Raw genomic sequence first — 20,306 nt, forward strand, 5'->3', positions numbered from 1 at the left:
GTGTGTGTGTGTGTGTGTGTGTGTGTGTGTGTGTGTGTGTGTGTGTGTGTGTGTGTGTGTGTGTGTGTGTGTGTGTGTGTGTGTGTGCCTGCGTGCGTCAGTCACACCGTCAATCACACCGGCTTGTTGTAGAAGTGACTATTAACAATCAATGAAAAACATGGACAATGTTGCATTTCTTAGCTAATCAATCAATTTTACTGAATTAACTAGACTGGCTCTGGAACATGTTTATAAATATGGAATAAGTAAGTAAGCTGTTAGTAGATCACTCCTACGTGCTACCTAATACATTTATTTCAGAAATTAATTTATAATGTTGCTTATCTTTGCGTCTTAAAAGTTGGCAACCCTTGGAGGAACACAAACAGGTGATATGCCATAAAGCCTTGTATCAAAACTGTTTCTGGGAATGTAACAGGAAAACTCAACTCACCTTACAACTGTCAGTTGCAAACAGACAAAAATGACGACGACCAGTAGCAGCAGAGGCACACAAAGGCAGAGAGTGGAAGCTAAAAGTTTATACTGAAGACAAAGACAAAAAGTCAACAGTCCTTGAACACAAATAAAAAACATACAGACACAAGCTGCGCCAAAACCCAAACAGAAAGAATGAGATAGCAGAACTAGAGAAGCAAGACTTAAGGCTCAGGGGAGTGGCTGTGTCTTCTGGGAAGCAACATCCAAGACCAAGCAGTGGAAGAGAGCAGAGGTGAGACACAGGCGCACCAAGTAGTCACCACAATGAGCCTCAATCACAAGACATACTGCTCCTCGACCTAGAGGGTCTACCCATGACAATCATTTCTTACCATCAGGATATGTGGGCCAAAAGAACACACTCACAGCAGAATTAAGCAAGATATTTGCCTATTGTGATGAACAAAATAAATCAGTCTTGATTTTCTTTACAGATCTATTTGCAATTGATTTTAACAATATGTCTGAATCATAGGCGCCGAAACCGTGGGTGCCCCGGGGCCCGAGCACCCACGGGGAAATGGGGGGAGCGAGAGAGAGTAACATAAAGAAAAGAAGTCGCACACTCAAAATCTCGTCTGCTGTGTTTTAATGGTTACACCAACATGTTTCGGCGAGTGCGAGTGCCTTCGTCAGGGATCTGTTTTAGGAAAAAACATTTTACAATTACAATACACAATCATTAATATTTTTTTGAATGTGATGCCAAACAAGGCATCTATTTAGGCAACAAAGTTGGCCTAATTGTCTCAATTTACACAGCAATTCAATAATAATTCAAAGAAACGGCCTCAGGTCATAATCAATATTTAAACCATTAGGAGAACGTGTATTTAGTTCATACATCCAGTATGCTTCTCTTCGTAACAGGTTCCGTTCTAGATCTCCTCCTCTCCTAGACAGAAATACTTTTTCAATCCCTGTATAGCGGAGTGATGAGATAGAGTGATTAGCTTCCATGAAATGGACTGCAATGGGAGAGGTTTCATCTTTGCGTCTAATAGCACTGTGATGTTCTGCAATTCTTTGCTTAAGTTGGCGTTTTGTTTGACCAACATACCCCTTTCCACAGGAGCAAACAAGTAAATATAGCGAGAGAGAGAGAATTTATATGCCTACTGCATGTGCCTGTGGCGGGGTTCTGTCAAGATGTCAGCGCAGTTGCCAAACGCATTGGGAAGCGTCTGATGTTGGCGTTTTGAAGTCCACCTGTTGTTTTAAACTGCCGAACATGCACTATAGAGGCACTAGACACGCTCTAGTTTGGGCAGACGGGATTGCTTAATTTTCTCATCCTCGTAGATCTTCCACAATGGTTTGAGGGCCTTCCGGAGCAGGATGCCCGGGGCAGGTTCCAGAGCAGGCGCCACCGCATTATGCATCATCGGCGGACGCACGGAGCAGGCCACGGCTGGAGCAGCAGCCGCCGCATTATGCATTATCGGCCTCAGACTGGCCTCGGTTCTTCTGGAGCAGGGCGCCCGGAGCAGTCTGCCACATTATCGGCCTCAGACTGCCCTCCGTTCCTCAGCGTCCCTGGTCTTCACCAGTAGGGGTGGGAATCGCTGAGTAGCTCACGATACGATATCGTCACGATACTTGGCCCCCGATAACGATATTATCACGATACAGCGATACTGCGATAATCGATATATTGGAAGACGATACATCACGATACCTGTGTAACTGAAGAGAAAAAAATACCCCTAAAAGGCAAGAAGCAGGTATTATGTATTTATTAGCAGAATTGACATGAACTCTCTCAGAGTTCACTCACTCACTCATACCATTTTCGATACCACGGAGGAAAAGTTACACATTAAGTCTTTTTATTATTATTATTAAAACAAGAAAACCTATATAACCTACCTACCTATATAATTTCTAAAAGATATTAATGATCAAACATTTCCATTCATGTAGCCTACAGTATTTATGTTTTTGTTTCAACTACAAACATAAATAAACGTCAACTTGAAACTATGTTTCAACTACCACACACAGCATAATATTTTAGCCTGTTTATTAAAAAAAAAAAAAAAAAAAAAAAAAAAAAATTTAATAAACATATCGATACTTGGTGCCAGTGTATCGATAACGTATCGCAAGTGGAAATATCGCGATACCGTGAGTATCGATATTTTGTCCCACCCCTATTCACCAGCCTACGATCGGGGGAGATCCTGGGTCATCCAACTCTTCAAGCGGACGGGGAGATCCTGGGTCATCCAACTCTTCAAGCGGACGTCCCAAAAACGCAACCTCCTTAAGCAGCATGGCAAATGCAAACCCGTGCAGTAGCACCCTTTCATCGCATTTCGTTGGTGGTGGTCTCCCCGAAATTATAGCGCCAGCAGTAATTTCGTGGGACGAAATATCGTGACATCCCTACCGTACACCGATTTGTTTCAATCACTCTTGTAGTATCTGTAGAAAACTGTATTGTAGTTATACTTATATCTATATGAGTGAATATAGATGAACAGGCATTAGTTAGGGGTCCTGGTTAGTCGAGTGAGTGAGGAGGTAGAACAGGTTTGGTTGGTAGCAAGGTAGCAGTTTCAGACAGGCTGAAGGGAATGTAGACAGGTGAGAGGCATTTGGGTGGCGAACACAGCCAAAACACACACAGGTAAGCAGGAGGCAACTTAAGAGGAATATGACGAGTATGCACCACACACCCATGTGCACTTTTGGTTCAGATCTAGAAGACAGATAGAGACAAGACATCCGTTTGATCAGGGTTATACCTGAGGGGTTGCTGTTTGAAGAGGCCAGGGGAATCTTTTATGGCTGGGCGGCTTTGGGCCGGGTCCATAAACATATGCAAAGAAGGTAGGAGCTGCACACTGGAGATCAGATATTAAGAACCTGCAGGGGCATATATTGTGCCCTCAGGCCTGAGAGAAGGGGGTTAGTTTCTCCAGAGAGAGATCAACAAAGGATCTGTGCATCTGGAAGAGAAGAGAGAATTAACTGGTTATCGATCCAGTTTCTGCATTTGCTTGGGAACACCCACAGCTGAACGGAGTCAGGTGATAGGACGGAGAGTTTGGGGCGTGGAGTTAGAAGTGGGAGGTAGTCTAATATGAACAGAGGGCATATAAGGGATCGCACAACAAAACTTAGACAGACAGAGATCTCGGTTGCTTTCTGCAGGGAGCGACCTCGTCCTTTTGGGTGCTGTTTTTTCATCTCAATAAACCTGTTTTTGAAACCAGCATTCGACTCTGACTGCCTTCCTCATCCACTACTTTCTGGGCCATTTCCAAACACCTTAATATACAACACTCTCTCCTCCATGGTCAGACAAAAACTACTATGCCTGGAGTGAGAAGGGGCTGTCTCCATCAGAGACCTATACATAGATGGACATTTTGCATCTTTTGATCTACTGGAGAGGAAGTTTGAGTTGCCCGGCACAAACTGGCTCAGATACCTGCAGGTCAGAAATTATGTTCGATCCAAGATTCATGCCTTTGAAGCACTCCCAAATGAGCATGCTTTTTTTCAATGTATTGCTGAGCCCTACTCACTCCAAGCATCTTATCTCTAGATTTGTTTGTTTGACAACAGCAATACAGCCTCTACTGAGAGGATTAGAGAAGCGTGGCAGGGGGAACTTGGTATTGATTTATCTGACATTATATGGGAAAGGAGTCTTTCTGTGGTACAACTCTGCTCAGTTAATAGCAGACACCAGCTGATCCAATTTAAAGTTGCTCACCATCTTCATTACTCCAAGTATAAATTACACAAGATCTTCCCTTCTGTTTCACCACTGTGTGACAGGTGTCAGAGGGCACACTATCTCATGCCTTCTGGTTTTGCCCTTCACTAACGGGACCCTGGGCCAAAATATTTGACTGGTACTCTAAAGCCTGGATTATGCTTGACGCTTTGGCCGGCCGCACGGAAATGAGAGACACGGAATCCGACGAGGAAACGTGTGGAGCTTGTATACTCTGTGTGGGTTTCTGCAGGCGGAATTGAGCGCGAGTCTTGAAAACTCCACTTTGTCCGCCCGTCCGCGTCTGCGTAGTTACAAATTTCGGCGTGCGCACGGCCGCTCGAAAACCGTCCGCACGGAGCCTTGCGGAGGGGCGTGTCTGATGATTTGACGTCACTTTTCCGCGCGGACACTCGCGTTCCTCGCTGATGCGGAAAGCATAATGAGACCTTAAGGCCTACAGAGTAACCCTGCAGCTGGATGGAGAACTCACTATCTTCGGTTGCTCAGAGTCCTCTCCTCTTGTCGTGGAATGTCCATGTGAACTCTGTGTGCTCTAGGATTCAACAGCGACTCTACTTTCTACGGAGACTCAGGGTGTTTGGGGTCTTTGTTGTTTTATTCTGCTGTTCTAGAGAGCATTATTCGTTATGGAATTTCTGTTTGGTTTGGCAACTTATCAGTTAAGTCAAGATCACAAATCAATAGACTGGTTAACACGGCAATGAAAGTGATGGGGGTGAGAAACCATCCCACCCTCCAAATGCTTTTTGAGAAAACTGTAATTAGACAAGCTAGGAAAATTACTGCTGAGCCCTCCCATGTCTTACATATACAGTAGAATACGAACTGCTTCCATCTGGTAGATGCTACAGAGTCCCAATTAAAAACTAAAAACAATACCTCAACAGATACAAGAACTCTTTCATCCCCATATCAGTTAGTCTCCTAAACTCGGGTCATAATAAGCATCTACTGTAACTATGATGCACTTGCACTTTAATTGTATGTTTGCACATGTTTGCACTGTCTTGTGGTTTGCACTGTTGTTTTGTATGTAGCAGCCTGTATGTATGTCCGAGACAAATTTCCCTTTGGATAAATAAAATAATCTTGACTCTTGAATCTTGAATCTTGAACTTCCCTACAGGGCCTACAGTTGTGCAGCAATCTCTGACACTGGGGACAACTGTCGCTAAAAGACTCATTTTGAAGGAATGGAAGTCCTCCTCTTTACCTCTTCACCTTCTTTCCAGGTGTGGCTGATGGACATGATCTCTGTTATACAGATGGAGAGACTGAGGTTTCTGAGAGCCAACTCGTTTAGAAGTTTCTCAAATATCTGGGACTCCTTTTTGGCCTACTTTGACAAAGTTAAGAATGACTAGTGACTGAGGTTCGGGGTGATGGCCATTATATAGGCAGACAGAAGAAAACAGTCAACCAATAGGGACAGCGCAATTAGAATGAACCCCATGGTACAAATCAGTGCCTAATAGACACTGCAGGTGCAAATAATAATACATTGACAAGCACATACAGTACATCCAAAGACAGTTCCCAGTTAAATCAATAAAGAGAACATATAAACACAGGTATATGATATACAATAAAGAAGAGAAGAAAGTGTAAAAAGAAGAAGTGCAGACAGAAAAAATATAGTCTGGGATCAGAGTAAAAAAATAAAATAAAAAGTGACTAATGTAGTTGTGACACCCTGTGCACACATAAGCAAAAAATAATAATTCCATCTTCAATTTGTCAATTTCTAATTGGGCCCTCCTCTCATTGCTATACAGTCTGCCGCTCATCGCCTTGCAAAGCATGCTGGGATACCTGGTGACGTATCCAATACAAAATGAATGGACAGCAGGCGAAAAAGATCGCATAAATAGTTGAACGTCAGCCAAAATGCTGTATGCATGCAGGATGCTAGCAGCATGTGGTGAATGAAGCTATATGAAGCGGTAGCTGAATAAAGCAAAAATTATGTTTTTAGGTGCAACAGTAATGCTCACATTGTATCGAACCTTGGTGGTAAAGAGAGAGCAAACGACACAAAACACAAAAATGATGAGTAATTTCTTTATAGGTCTTTGTAATTCTATGCTGCGTTATTTCACATAATGTGGCATGTCAGTGTTGATGTCCCTCAGAACTGGAAAAGTGTCTTCAGCTGTGGTCAAAGTACACAGCTCTGTAACAGAATGGGTTGTTTCGGGGTCAAGAGTCCACTTTGGTGATGCATTGAGCAGGTTTCCTGTTGGAGTGCATAAAGTTTTCAGTCTCTGTAAGAAGGGCGGAAAACATAATCCAATTAACATTAACCACTCAATTCACTGTCATACTACATTCATTGTAACAGGTGGGTTAGAAGCAGTGGCGGAAATGGGATGGGGGACATGGGGGAACGGCATTCCCAGAGTAAAAGTTGAGAGGGAATGGGGTGCCACCTCAAGAAAGAAAGAAAATCCCCATCTGATGTTACTGTCTTTCAAAAGCAGGCAGGTAGCAGACTCATTTTTAAAGCTAGAGTGAAGATACTGGTATCCTCTGAAACTAGAAGACCTAAGTTATCCATTGGTACCAACCATGTCATGCTAGCTTGTCTGAAAGGGGGCTATAATGCTCCATGACATTTGACATTAAATTTATGTTATTTAAAATGGCACTATATATATATATATATATATATATATACATATATACATATATCATATATATCAGGTGCAGGGGGAGGGCGGAGAGAAAATAACATGAATGCCAGGGAGGGCAGTTGATATTTTTTTAATGATATATCATATTTTACCCCACCCCACGTAAATATCGCACAGTCCCTTATTACAATTTTTCTAGTGATTGAAAGGCACAACCTTTTTCACAGACCAATAGATCAGTCAAAGCAATTGGTTACACAGGACTCAACTACTATAATTGAGTGTATTTTAGTTCAAGTTAGCCGATATACAGTACAAGATCATTGTAAGGATGCAGGTCATAAGCAGGCTAGTTTTATGTGATGAATGATATTTTTGAATTGATTGATTACTGTATTAGAGACTGTGTCTGTAGATAATGATGTGTTTTTACAATAGTGTTTGTCAAACAATGTAGTGTCTGAATGATGTTACATGAGGTCCACCAACTGGCTGATTAAGGTTACTACCACAGCCATTGCACACAGTAATGACAAAGGATTATTGTTATGTTGACCAAAAGTCGCTGTTTGTCCCTGAGCACATTTCGAAAATTTTTAAAGGAACACTCACACACCCAATTTTCAACCAGCTTTGTATCATCAAATGATTTAGAGTTGATTTGAGTTAAATTGTGGACCAGTGACTGGTCCACAATTTAACACTGTAGTAAGAGACCATGTAACATTTCAACATCATTTGGGTAAATATATATATATATATATATATATATATATATATATATATATATATATATATATATATATATATATATATATAGAAGAGGGTGTGACTTTGGCTCTATGGGCTACCATAGATGCAGCTAATGTGTGTGATTTGCATAATACATAGAGTACCTGTCTTAGTGTTCCTGAGGTTACAGTGACACTGTAGAGAAACCACAGAGGAACCAGGAGAGCTGAAGAGAGAGAAAGACATATCCCAATGGTGGAGGCCCACCAGGGATATTGATAGGTGTTGTTGTATTTCAGAGGGGTGAACTTGACCAGAGAAAAAAGTAATGTGCCCTGTCAAAAAATAAGAGGCAGAGAACGTAAATTTAACAGCATATTTTTGACTTCATAATGGTATCAAAATAAAACATGTAAAGAAAAATGCATGTAATTATGGGTCTGTATGTATGTGTACATCCACATTTACATTAATGTACACATTAATGTATCCATACTCGCATGCATACAGACCCATTTCATATTTGATTTTTCTTTCAATAGTTTTGTTATCCAGTAGTTTGATGAAGCTGAATAGACCTTCAGAGGCTAACAGAAACAATAACACACAATACATGAACTTACTGTGCAGACAGATGGTGTGATGTACTTCCAGCAACATTTCATATAAGACCACGGGCGGTAACCAATCATGTCCATTATTTTATCGTAATAACGATCAGCACCTTGGAGACAGAGATTTATATTAGCCAGATCAGCCTTCAAAACATGAAGTCCTGTCCTGTGTATTCAATAATCTACATTTACTGTAAATGTAAGGAAAGTGAGATTATATTTATATGAGTATTCATACTTCTGCAGACAACAGAGTGAGACACCATGTGAAATTTCTATTTCTAAACTTACGGGGATTGTTCTGATTTTTGGAACCCTAAGCCTATTTGTTACTTACCAATTATGATGTTGATTTTTAGAGTCCTTTCTCAGTACAGCATGCTGTTCCTCATGCTAGCTCCAGATAGTACAATACAAATTCAATGGGGTCACGCTCCTGTGTTGGCCTGATGAGGCACCTCTAAAGGTCTAGATTTTAAACCATAACTGGTACATAACTGGTCCAATTTTGAAGAACCTTTGAGCGGTATTAAAGTTTGACACTCTGTTCTGATGTTTAAAAATATACCCTACATTAATCAGATGGGGACATGATAATTGATGGTCAAAATGTCTTTGAAAACAAATGAAGATACTATTATTGGTGGCTTTGGAGTATACTGTATTTTTAAATCTTTTTTTCTATGTTTTCAAATTAATGACTGCTATGAATGCTAATTGTCTTTGAATAATAACATTCTGTAACTCACCATATATCCATCCCACACAAATAGACTCCAAAATGGCAAAAAACATGATCGGCATTCCACTGCAAGCGTAGTAGTCAAACATCTGAAATATATATACTCCACCCTACAGTCCATTAGAGGAAAAGAGAGGGAGAGACAGGTCCTTTGAAATAACAAATTTCAGCTGTAGATGTATATATTTATCTTATGGGGAGATTGTCAGAGTAAAATGATTGATTGACTGCTTATTGATTGATTGTTGATCATTGTTGATCATTGTTGACGCTGTCTAATTATGATCTAGCTGACACGCATAGCTGACATCTCAGGCACTCATTTTGAGTGTCTCTTCTGAGAAGCTGTTATGTCAAAAAGGCATTCCACCTGGAGAGGAGGGGATAACATTGTGTTTTGTCTTTCCGGTACATAGAAGGTTTTGTTTTGACTTATTGTAAAGATCAGGGTCTTATTTTGTCTTCTTGGGAAATATCCAATGGAATTGTACCAGTCACCAGTCATCGGAGGGGAGCTGGAGTTAGGTATAATTGACATGCAATGTTTATGTTCTTGGCACAAACTTTTGATGATTTGTGACGTTCTGTACAGAGGGAAGCTGATGATGGAATAAACAAATCCTTATTCATTTTAAAACGAGCAACTCATTTTTTGATGGATCAACAAGGTATTTCAAATTAATTGCCACTACAAGATCCAAAAATCACTTGCCATTCCACAGCAGGCAAAGCTGTAGCAAAACATGACAAAGAGAGATCGACAGACATACAGAGATGATACAGACAGACAACAGAAACTACAGACAAAGGGATATGACTACAAATAGAGGTAATTCCAAACAGTTTGAACTACACAGATAAACAAAATGGACTCCCACCTCAGTGACCATCAACAGGCCGACAAGGAAGCATACAACACTGATGAGCAGCAGAAGTAGTTTACGTCGATGACCAGTGAGAAAGAAGGATGGATACATGTCTGATATGGATGTGATCATGCCTTCCAGAAATACAAACTGTAGGTATAAAAAACAATTAGTGCTTTTACTTTTCAAATAAAAATAATAACTGAAGGGATTCAATGGGAATGTTGCTTGAGGATATATCCTTTGTACATTTATTTACCACAATTTAATGGTAACAACTTACCTGACTGTCAACTCCAAGGAAGATAATCATAATGAAGAAGCATGTAGCCCAGAGTTGGGGAAAAGGCATCATGGCTACTGCCCGAGGGTAGGCAATGAATGCCAGACCAGGGCCTGTAAGTGGTCCATAACAGATACCAAAATATGTTAAGTCACTATAGGTGATAGTGTACAGTACATTGTATACTAATGCCATGTAATCAGTAGAACAAGAGTAACAACTTAACACCTGCTGGGCTTTGCCCAGAGATGGTGTAGTATTTAAAGGTTCAGTGACATTCCATAGACAATATTGGCTCCCGAGTCAGCTATCACCTGAACCGGCAAGCTCGTGCAGTGCTCTACCATGCGTTTACAAGCAGTCCAAACGGAGCAGCGCACTCGCCAAGTTTGAAGTGGATCGGACGAACGGTTCTCGAGATAAACAATTTTTTGTGTTGCCAGTAGGTGGTGCTATGACTATGCACATGTCCAAATTGCAAAGACTAGCCACTGCAGTAGAATGCAGCCAGCGCGGTCCCAGTTTGGAGAAATGGAGACCGGCCGTGTCAGGCAAGTAGAGCTGTCTAATGAGTTATGAGTGTGAACAGGGTCACACGCAAAAACGTAACAGAAAGAAAAAAGAAAAGCAAAACAAAAAACTCCATACTGCACCTGGCATAATCCAAGTCTCTAAAAGCCCTGAGATGCCAAGTTGACTTTAAAAGATATCATCTACACCCTGTTTTTAGCTGAAATCTGCACTGTAGCCAGCTAAAAGTAACAATGTGGGGTGCTGCACCATCTGGCTACAGTGCAACTTGGCATCTCAGGGCTTGTGGAGACTTGAATTACGCCTGGTTTCAAAACAGTGACAAAACATAAATTGGGCTTAAGCCTTCACAAAGATATGGTATATTGCCCTTCAATATTCACACATTTTCAAAACAAAAATCATGAAACAGAACAAAAACAGAATGTAAAGGACACAACACAGTAAAATAAAGCACATATGGACCAAATATTGCATTATGCAGATTCCTAACCTGATTCAGCCACTTCTGAGATGTCTACTCCCAACTCATACGCCATGAAGCCAAGGACAGAGAAGACGGCAAAACCAGCCACAAAGCTGGTTAAACTATTCAACAGGCAGAGGAGAAAGGTGTCTCTGTAATTGAGAAAGATGAATACTAAGTCATGTGAACAACAGAAAGATAAATAGAGACAGACAAATGTTTATTTTCCTCACTTGTAGCAGTTGTTGTTGTATTTGTTGTAGCTTCCCAAAGATGGCAAACAACCTACACATAGACAATAGGAGAATAATACCTGGCTCCCAGCATCCATCCATACCTGAAAACAAACAATGAAAATTGTTATTGTTTCTGCATGACATGCAGGCCTATGATTACTCTGGTGGGAGGTAGATGCTGTCCAGTCCCGCAGCACACAACACAAGAAAACCGGCAACAAGACTCAGAGAAACAAGTGAGTAGTAAACATGTTGTCCCCCACCAAATGGTCCCCCACCAGTGATGTAGATCCACCCTTGAGTCAGTCCCATTCATTGTCGGCCGCCCCCTAGCGGTACAATGTCAACGCTACAGTGTGACTAATGGACAGATAGCCTGGTAAACCAGAGGCCTGTTCTACAAAACAAGATTTAGGTTGATCCTGATAAGTTTGGGTTTAAACCTGGTTTAGCTGTACTACAAAGCAAGTTAACTTCTTACCGACATATATTTCCATAGCAACTTATGCTTCACACTTAACCTGGTCCGCAGCAGGTTAAGTTGCAAGGATAAGATTAGACCTTAAATACACCCCCCACGAACCAATCGAATCAGCAGTTTGGAAAAATGGCCAACCCCTTTCTGGACGAGTTTCCCATCTAGGAAGGAGCACGAATTGTAATGTTGAAATAATCAAGGACTAAAGCCTTGCACTTGTTTGCTATTTTAATTAAGCCCTACTTACCACTTTGGAATATGTTTTTATATATTCATTTTTGTGCTCTCAAGTAGTTGTTGTATGTATGTATGTTGTTTGACCCCGCTGATCGATTGCAGCTGAATAGTGAGTGGAGAAATATCACTAAACCGGCATAAAAAGGTTACATAAACGTCTTCAAAGCGCACGGTGCCGTGTGCGCAAGGGAGCTGAGACTGACGTTGGGTTGGAATTGAAATGGTCATAGCCTACATGCTGGAATAGCCTACTACATCTAAGCAATTTAATATGGGATCACCTGTACACAGGCGATCCCATATTAAGATGATTCATATCTAGGCTACTCCATTTTCAGCTGCAACTGTGTTGCTTTTGGCCTGTATGATGTGATTGAACTTCATATTTCCAGCATCATTATATGAAATATGGAGATATGCGACTCTGCTGACAATATATGTGACCACAAAATAGGCTATTTTTTATAAATGAAATCTATGCCCGCACGTACCGTGTCGATTCAGTTCAGAAGGCTTTTTTAATTTTATTATCATTCTTTTTTTTATTGATAGCCTATAGGAATTATTCAATCAGTGCGACTAAACACATCATGAGATCATTATTATTCGTTGAGCCTAAATGGTCTATACATACGGATTTTGGACTGAGACATTACACATTACTTCCACTCGCAGTTTATTGAGAGGGTGAATTGAGCTGCTGTAGGATACGTGGAGGCAGAAACCGCTGACTGATGTGAATGAAAGTGGTAACTTTAGACAGTCATTCGGGAACAGACTAATAATATCCAATGCAGATTTTGATTCTGACATAGTAGTAGATGGCTTTGATGAATGAGGAAATAGGCGTGTCTGGTGCTGTAAAAGCTATGGTTCTGAGCTGGAGCGGTGCATTGTGATTGGCTAGTTGTTAAAAACCACGCCTCTTTTGCGGGCACGAGCTCATGTGCACGGGCATTTTCATGTGCACGCGCTCTCAACTTGATTAGAAAAACCTGGTTTGAGTTAACGACTGGCAAACGAGGTTCGTAGTACAAGTGAACTACAATCGAGCTGATCTGGTTTAGACAAACCAGATCAAGGGACAGATCCTGGATCTTCTTATAGAACATTCGTAGTACAGGCCCCAGGTCACGTGAACTCACTGTCTGGCCTCCAGCTTTCACCTGTTTGCAGGTTTGCATGTTAGGGTGATTTTCTGATTTCGGGCACTTTCATGTCCCTGCAATATATTTTTAAGAAAATCCCTTTTTTTCCTGCTATTTATGTTGTCATTGCTTAATGCTTAGTATGCTTTGTTACTCCACTATACTACCCCTCCTTGCAATAATTTATTTTCATCTCACTTTTATACTGTTTTATGTTGGCATTTCACCATTTTCACCTTGTCCCCAACAAAGAGTTTTGATGTTTGTTCTTGTAATTCTCCAGAAAAAGAAAATGAATCATATATTTATTTATTTTACATGTATTTTAGCATGTATTTTTTTTCTTCAATATTTTATTTTCAGTTTTTATAGAACAACAAACAAACAAGACAAACAGGTTCAGACGCAGGAAATTATCATTTTACTATAACTATAAATTGATAACTTTTTCCTTCTTCGACAAGGCTCAAAAGTGCATGTTCCAAAATACATTAAAACACACACACACACACACACACACACACACACACACACACACACACACACACACACACACACATACACACACACAATAAAAAACACAACTGACAAGAGCAGTGTTAACAGGTCAAAGTGCAGTGTCCATTTCCCTTTTTTTTAGTTCATTGTTGTAAGAACAGGTCAAGGTGCAGTAGTTAAAATGTTAAAATGTGGTGCCTACTTTAAAATGTTCAGGGCAGTGATTGCAGACGGGATAAAATATTTTTTGTAAATGTTTTTCTGGGCCTGTGGGACTTTGTAACGCCGACCTGATGGGGGAGTAACTGAAAGGATCAGTGAAGGAGATGAGAGGGGTCCTGTGTGATCTGGGTGGCTTTCCTGATTACTGACTGGTTGTGCAATTCAGACAGGGGAGTTTGAGGTGAAGCAATTATTTTGCTTGCCTGACCGGTTATGCTGTAGAGTTTGGTTTTGTGTTTGATGGTGAGGGCGTTGTACCAGGATGAGTTGTTAAAGGTAAGTATGGATTCAATGAGTGATCGTAAACCAGGGTTAAAATGTCCTTGATGACGTTAAGAACCCTGAGCTTCCTCAGCAGGTGGATGCGCTGCTGGGCCTTCTTGTAGACAGAGGCAGTGTGCTGGGAGAAGGACAAGGAGCTGTGTCTATCTCAGTCCCCACGTATTTAAAAGATTGAACCTGTTCAACCAGCTGGCCTTTGATACTGAGGGGTTGGAAGAGAGATGGTTGATGAGAGTCCGTTCACTCCGCTCTCAAAGCACAGCTCCTTGGTCTGGGGGGTGTAACAGTTCACCAAATTCATGGTTCCGTTCAATACCAGTGGTGTCACGGTTCGGTATGTTTTTGTTACGGCAAAAATGGGTGGTACTTATAGCGAGAATTATGCAGGCCACACTGATCGGTCTGATTAATGTGATTGATTAACATGAATCAGACCAATCAGATTCCCTCACTCACTCCCTTTATACACGAGTTAGCCTCACCTGAAAATCTGCAAGTCGGCCTGGATCAGGGAAGAGGTAAAATCTGATGCCATCTATGGCTCCTGGTAATGTCAGACCACGGATCAGCAATACTATGATCATCATGTAGGGAAAAGTAGCTGTAAAATAGACAACCTGAAAGAGGACCACAAATATAGCATCATTATATTAGGGAAGTCAAATTTGACTTCAAGTCAGGCATAGATTATCACTGAAATGCAAAAATGAGAAATGTTTGAACATAAAGGCCCCTATCGTTGCATCGGCGCAGTTTCTAGGCCGAGCGGCAGGCGCAGATCAAAGCAGTGGGCGTGGACAGGCGCACTTGATATCGTCGTGCTGGCGCTAGATGCAGCCCAAAGCATTACAACCACGCCTTTTAGGCGTAAAATTATGCACCGTCATGCTCATTGGATAAGTGCAATAAACGAATGGCACGCTTGCCTTTTTAGCTCCAATTCCACTGGTCCCGCAAAACCAGACGAAACCCAAGCCTCTGATCCCCCCCCCCCCCCACACCTCCCTTCATCCCGTCTGTCTCCATATATCGGCTATTATTCCATATTATGATGCTTCTCAAACCAATCTAACTGCAGTTTAAATAGCCTACTGCAAGCATGTAAATACGCTACACTATAGCAAGATCAAAGTGAAAATAATGTTCTATGCATCAGCTAGAAAAATATAGCCTATTAGATTGGTGAAAGTTTGTCCAGAAAGATATCATTTTCTCTCGCCTGCTGCAGGAAGGATGATGCACATAAATATACCCTACATTATGTCAAGTCATTGCATAAATGTGTTTTTATTGTAAAACTAAATGTGAAATAGGGCCAAGTTATTGGAGGGACATCACAGTATAGCAGATGCCATTAGAAGCGCGTTCTGAAGCGCGTTCCGCTGTTACTTCTCTAAATCACGTTAACTCGACAAGGGGTATATATAGGCCCAGGAGGACATATATGTTTCACATAGGGTGGTGTTTTCATTTCGATGTTTTATTTGGTCCAATATTGAAATGTTGACAATGGCAGGCTGTGTTACCATTACACATTAATTTAGAACTACCTTTTATATCTATTTTGGCTCATTTGGTGGCTATTTAGTAGCGAAATGAAGAAACACAATGCATGCTGGGAACTCAGAGAGAGAGAGAGAGAAGGGTGACAGAGAAGAAGCAGTGAAGGCACAGAATAGGCCTGCTTTTCAAAAGCGCAAAGCGCTAAATGTAGGCCAGGTCCCAAGATATCACTAGGCTGGTATTTAGCGCCGACACGCCCACTTTGGGACTGCGCAACGCCCATTCGGCCTAAAGCGCATTTGGCAGCCTAAAGCCTATTGCTATCTTGCCGAAACAGGCGCAAGGCACGTTTTTTTGCGGTTAAGGCCCGTAATAGCGCCGATGGCCTGTGGGAGAATAGAGCCCAAAATACCTTCTGCATTTAAAATAAACACGATAAAAAACACGATTTCAGACGGACAAGCCCGTCTTCATTGTCACACGATTACAATCAACACATGCACGGAGGGCCACAACACACACATGCTGACGGTGGCCGGTGAAATTTGTCCTCTGCATTTAACCCATCCTGGCTTTGACCTTTCCTCCGGAGGGCAGGCCAGGAGCAGTGGTCGCTTTTTCTCGTACAGCGCCCGGGGACCGACTTCGGATGTTGTCGTCACTGGTCGGATGACGATGACGATCTGATCTTCTGCATGTTTTTAATGGGGGGGGGGGTTATATACGGAGGAACCCCCCTGGGGGAGCACGGGGAGAACATGCAAACTCCACACAGACAGAAAGGCCCTTACGACGAGATACCCCACCTGGGCAGTAGGCACTGAGGATATGGGGGGGAACACAACCGCAGCGCCCACAGTGTCCCAGGCGAGAATCGAACTCAGGACCTTCTGACTGCGAGGCGACAGCTCTACCACTGAGCCACCATGCATTTTTAACAGTTAAGCGTAATGAACATATATCTCAGATGTTGTGTGTGTTTAAAATAAATATATATATATACGGTATATATATACACACACACACACACACACACACATATATATGTATACTGTATGTATATATGCACGTAGCGTGCGAGATTTGTAATATATATTTACTATCCATCTATCTACAGATCTCACCTTCCCTGAAGACTTGACTCCTTTCCAGATACAGAAGTAACAGATGATCCAGCTCAGTAGAAGACACCCAGCAAGGTCCCAGCGGATACTACCCATCTCCTCGATTCCTCCAGACAAACCCAAGATTCTCCTCCTGAAGACAGAAATGTAAGTTTAGGATTATTTTCCTTTCTCACTTGTAAAACTATTTCTTCATTAATAGAGATCTTGTGAATACGTACTGCCAGAATTCTTTAGCTGAAGATGTTGCGTTCCCCAACATGTGGCCATTTGATGAATGATTGTGACCATAATCAGAGCAGTCCTCTAGTAGTGGGAGAGTAAGAATAACAAGTAAGCATGGCATTTTCCTATCATGTTGGTGAACAATTCATGCCAGATCTGTAACTAAAAGCTGCAGAATGCATGTATGCCTTCCAACAACTCATGGAATGCTTTTGTTGAAGCCGTGCGTGGGGGCCATGGACGTCTCCATGATACAGTAGCTAGGTGGTGACTCTTTTTCTTTTTTCTTTTTTTCTTCTCTTTTTGCTGAAGGGCATAATGTAGTATTGTGGGCTAATTTCTTTGTGGGTGGGCAGGTCCTGCAGGGAGGGTTACACTGTATTATGTTTTGATTGTATTTGCATGTATATGTGTATGTGTATGTGTATGTGTATGTGTATGTGTATGTGTATGTATATGTGTATGTGTATGTGTATGTATATGTATATGTATAGGTTTTATTTTTTGTAGATATCTGTGGTCTCTTGTGTTTGTGTTATGTAATTTTGTTTAAAAATAAATTCATAATAAAAAAACTATAAAAAAAAAATAGTTGTGCCCCAGATGTAGATATTTATCTATGGCTAGCTACTGCGAAACTAAGCATCACTGATTGACCGACAGACCGACCAGCCTGCCTGCTTGCCTGCCTACCTAGTATACCTACCTACCTACCTATCTCCCTGAATTTGGCTTGTGCATGCCCTCGGCTGCGCTGTGGGAAAAAGGCCATAAGACGGACTCAAATCCGTGACCTTTTACCAAATTTTCCCATAAGCAACTTTGCATCTCAAAATGTTTAATGTACTCTTTTAGTTCTTGTGAAAATGGACAGAAATTACTTTTTGAAGTAAAGGAACAGGAAGTTCATATTCAATATGGATTACAAAATGCAGCTTCCCAAATGTTATGACAGAGTCTACTGTTTACCTGTGTTCCAGCTGTTGTTGCAGTTGGCCCAGGGGAGTTCAGTGTTGAAAGAGGAGAACAGGTAGAGGAAGGCCCAAGCCAGTATAACAATATAATACATCGCAGCGTAGAATAGACTCACATTACTGGCGTAGCCTAAACCTATTGACAAAAATATGTCATTATATGCAATACAAAATGCTAAATTTTCAACATAATGTAATGTACTTCAACATATACCAATATTACATAAACTGTATTCTATTGTATTGAAGATTCAGTTGAGCTAGCAGTACCTTCAAATAAAGGGCACATTTTCCTCCAACATGTGATTCCACCCTGACCGGTTAACTGTCCCAAAGATATCTCCAAAAAGAAGAGGGGGATTCCACAGGTAAAGAGGAACAGAACATAAGGAACAAGGAAAACTCCTTGGAAGAATTTTGTGGGATTGTAGAGAGACAAGGACACAGAGACATAGAGAGAAATTTAATCACAATTCACTGCACTTCTAATATGATGGATATTACATCAATAACAATCAACTTTGTGACCGTTTCATGATATAATTCATGCAATCTGTTCCATCTTCCACCTGAGTAGCTGCTGTACCAATAGACTTTTATGCCTTAAAATCATGCACCATCATCTCATCATCTCACCTCCTCCATTCTTGAAGCACAGATAGGGAAATCTCCAAACATTGCCAAGACCAATGATGTCTCCAACTACTGCTAAAATGAATTCAGTTTTGTTGGCCCACTGGCCTCTCTTATGAAGCTCTGATGATGGATGATCTTGATCTTTCATCAACTTCATCTCTGGCTTGCTTGCTGGCTCCATTGGGTCAACTGTTGAGATGTATTTAAAACGGTAAAATTAAATTAATAAAAATTAAGTTCTCACTAAAAGGTGCTGTTTTTTCCGCCCCATTTAGGCCAAGTCCACACGGAGACGGAAGCGATCTTTTTTTTTTTCGTTTAAGAAAAGTTTTCCATGAACACGGAATCGTTTCAAGAAATGTGTGTATCCACATGAAACCACTGAATACCACTGAAACCGCTGTAGTATATATGCCAGGCCGATAAGTGGCGCTGTAACGCTGCCACAAAGTACACCAAAAACAGAGAATAAGACAATCTCGTCAATAATGGCATTCAACCACTAGGGGCGCACAGTCTATAATGTGTATCTCACTGTAGCAAGCAGCTTAAACCCTTGGCTTTGCTGGGAGGTTTGCCATGTTGATGAATAAAATGATTAAACCCATAGGCTACAGGCAAATGCAGAGCTGTTCAGCAGGGCTGATGGTCTCCCTGTAGCCTACAATATAGAACGTTAACTATCCTGATATCATCCACTTCCATGATCTTTAGACATATGTTGCGTGTGTGTGTGTGTGTGTGTGTGTGTGTGTGTGTGTGTGTGTGTGTGTGTGTGTGTGTGTGTGTGTGTGTGTGTGTGTGTGTGTGTGTGTGTGTAATCTCAGTCAAGGACATGTTGACCTGCCCACTGTGTCTGTTATGTCACATTCAGTGAAGGTTGAGTGAGGAGTCTGACTATCTAAAGATTCCACACAGTTGTGGGCTTTTCTTCTGCGATGAAGTTTGACTTGGAGCAACTTTAAATTGGATCAGCTGGTGTCTGCTATTAACTGAAGTGTTTTGAAAGGATTGTACTGGGCCACCTCAGGGATCAGGTGGCACCTTATTTAGAACCCTTGCAATTTGCATACAGGAAGAGTGTAGGAGTTGACGATGCGCTGATTTTTATGTTGCATCGTATTTATCGTCACCTTGAATCATCTGCCAGCTCTGTTAGAGAAATGTTCTTTGATTTTTTCGAGTGCCTTTAACACTATTCAGCCACATATTTTAGCAAACAAACTGATTCAATATCAACTGCATAATTAAAAAAAAAAAACATGGACAATGTTGCATTTCTTAGCTAATCAAAAGAGTTCTGTGGTTTTACTGTATTAACTAGACTGGCTCTGGGACATGTTTATAAATATGGAATAAGTAAGTAAGCTGTAGTAGACTCCCACGTGCAACCTAATACATTTATTTCAGAAATTAATTTATAATGTTGCTTCTCTTTGCGTCTTAAAAGTTGGCAACCCTTGGAGGAACACAAACAGGTTATATGCCATAAAGCCTTGTATCAAAACTGTTTCTGGAAATGTAACAGGAAAACTCAACTCACCTTACAACTGTCAGTTGCAAACAGGCAACAATGACAACGACCAGTAGCAGAAGCACACAAAGGCAGAGAGTGGAAGCTAAAAGTTTATACTGAAGA

General features: G+C 41.2%; 1 protein-coding gene across 1 annotated transcript; it reads right to left on the reverse strand.

The window, feature by feature from the left end:
* Positions 1–1,730: 1,730 nt before the first annotated feature.
* Positions 1,731–18,848, reverse strand: LOC310796748 (sodium- and chloride-dependent GABA transporter 2-like; the record flags this gene model as incomplete). The annotated part of the gene is made up of 14 exons (XM_083658985.1): positions 1,731–1,894; positions 7,847–7,937; positions 8,226–8,326; positions 8,966–9,068; positions 9,837–9,974; positions 10,108–10,220; positions 11,132–11,256; positions 11,338–11,441; positions 14,688–14,822; positions 16,833–16,965; positions 17,054–17,138; positions 18,027–18,167; positions 18,302–18,436; positions 18,668–18,848. 14 exons carry the CDS (start codon positions 18,846–18,848, stop codon positions 1,731–1,733), a joined length of 1,749 nt encoding a protein of 582 aa, XP_083515111.1.
* Positions 18,849–20,306: the final 1,458 nt, after the last annotated feature.

The sequence above is a fragment of the Poromitra crassiceps genome (assembly GCF_964638095.1).
Source record: "Poromitra crassiceps genome assembly, chromosome: 23".
In the NCBI taxonomy this organism is placed as follows: Eukaryota; Metazoa; Chordata; class Actinopteri; order Beryciformes; family Melamphaidae; genus Poromitra; species Poromitra crassiceps.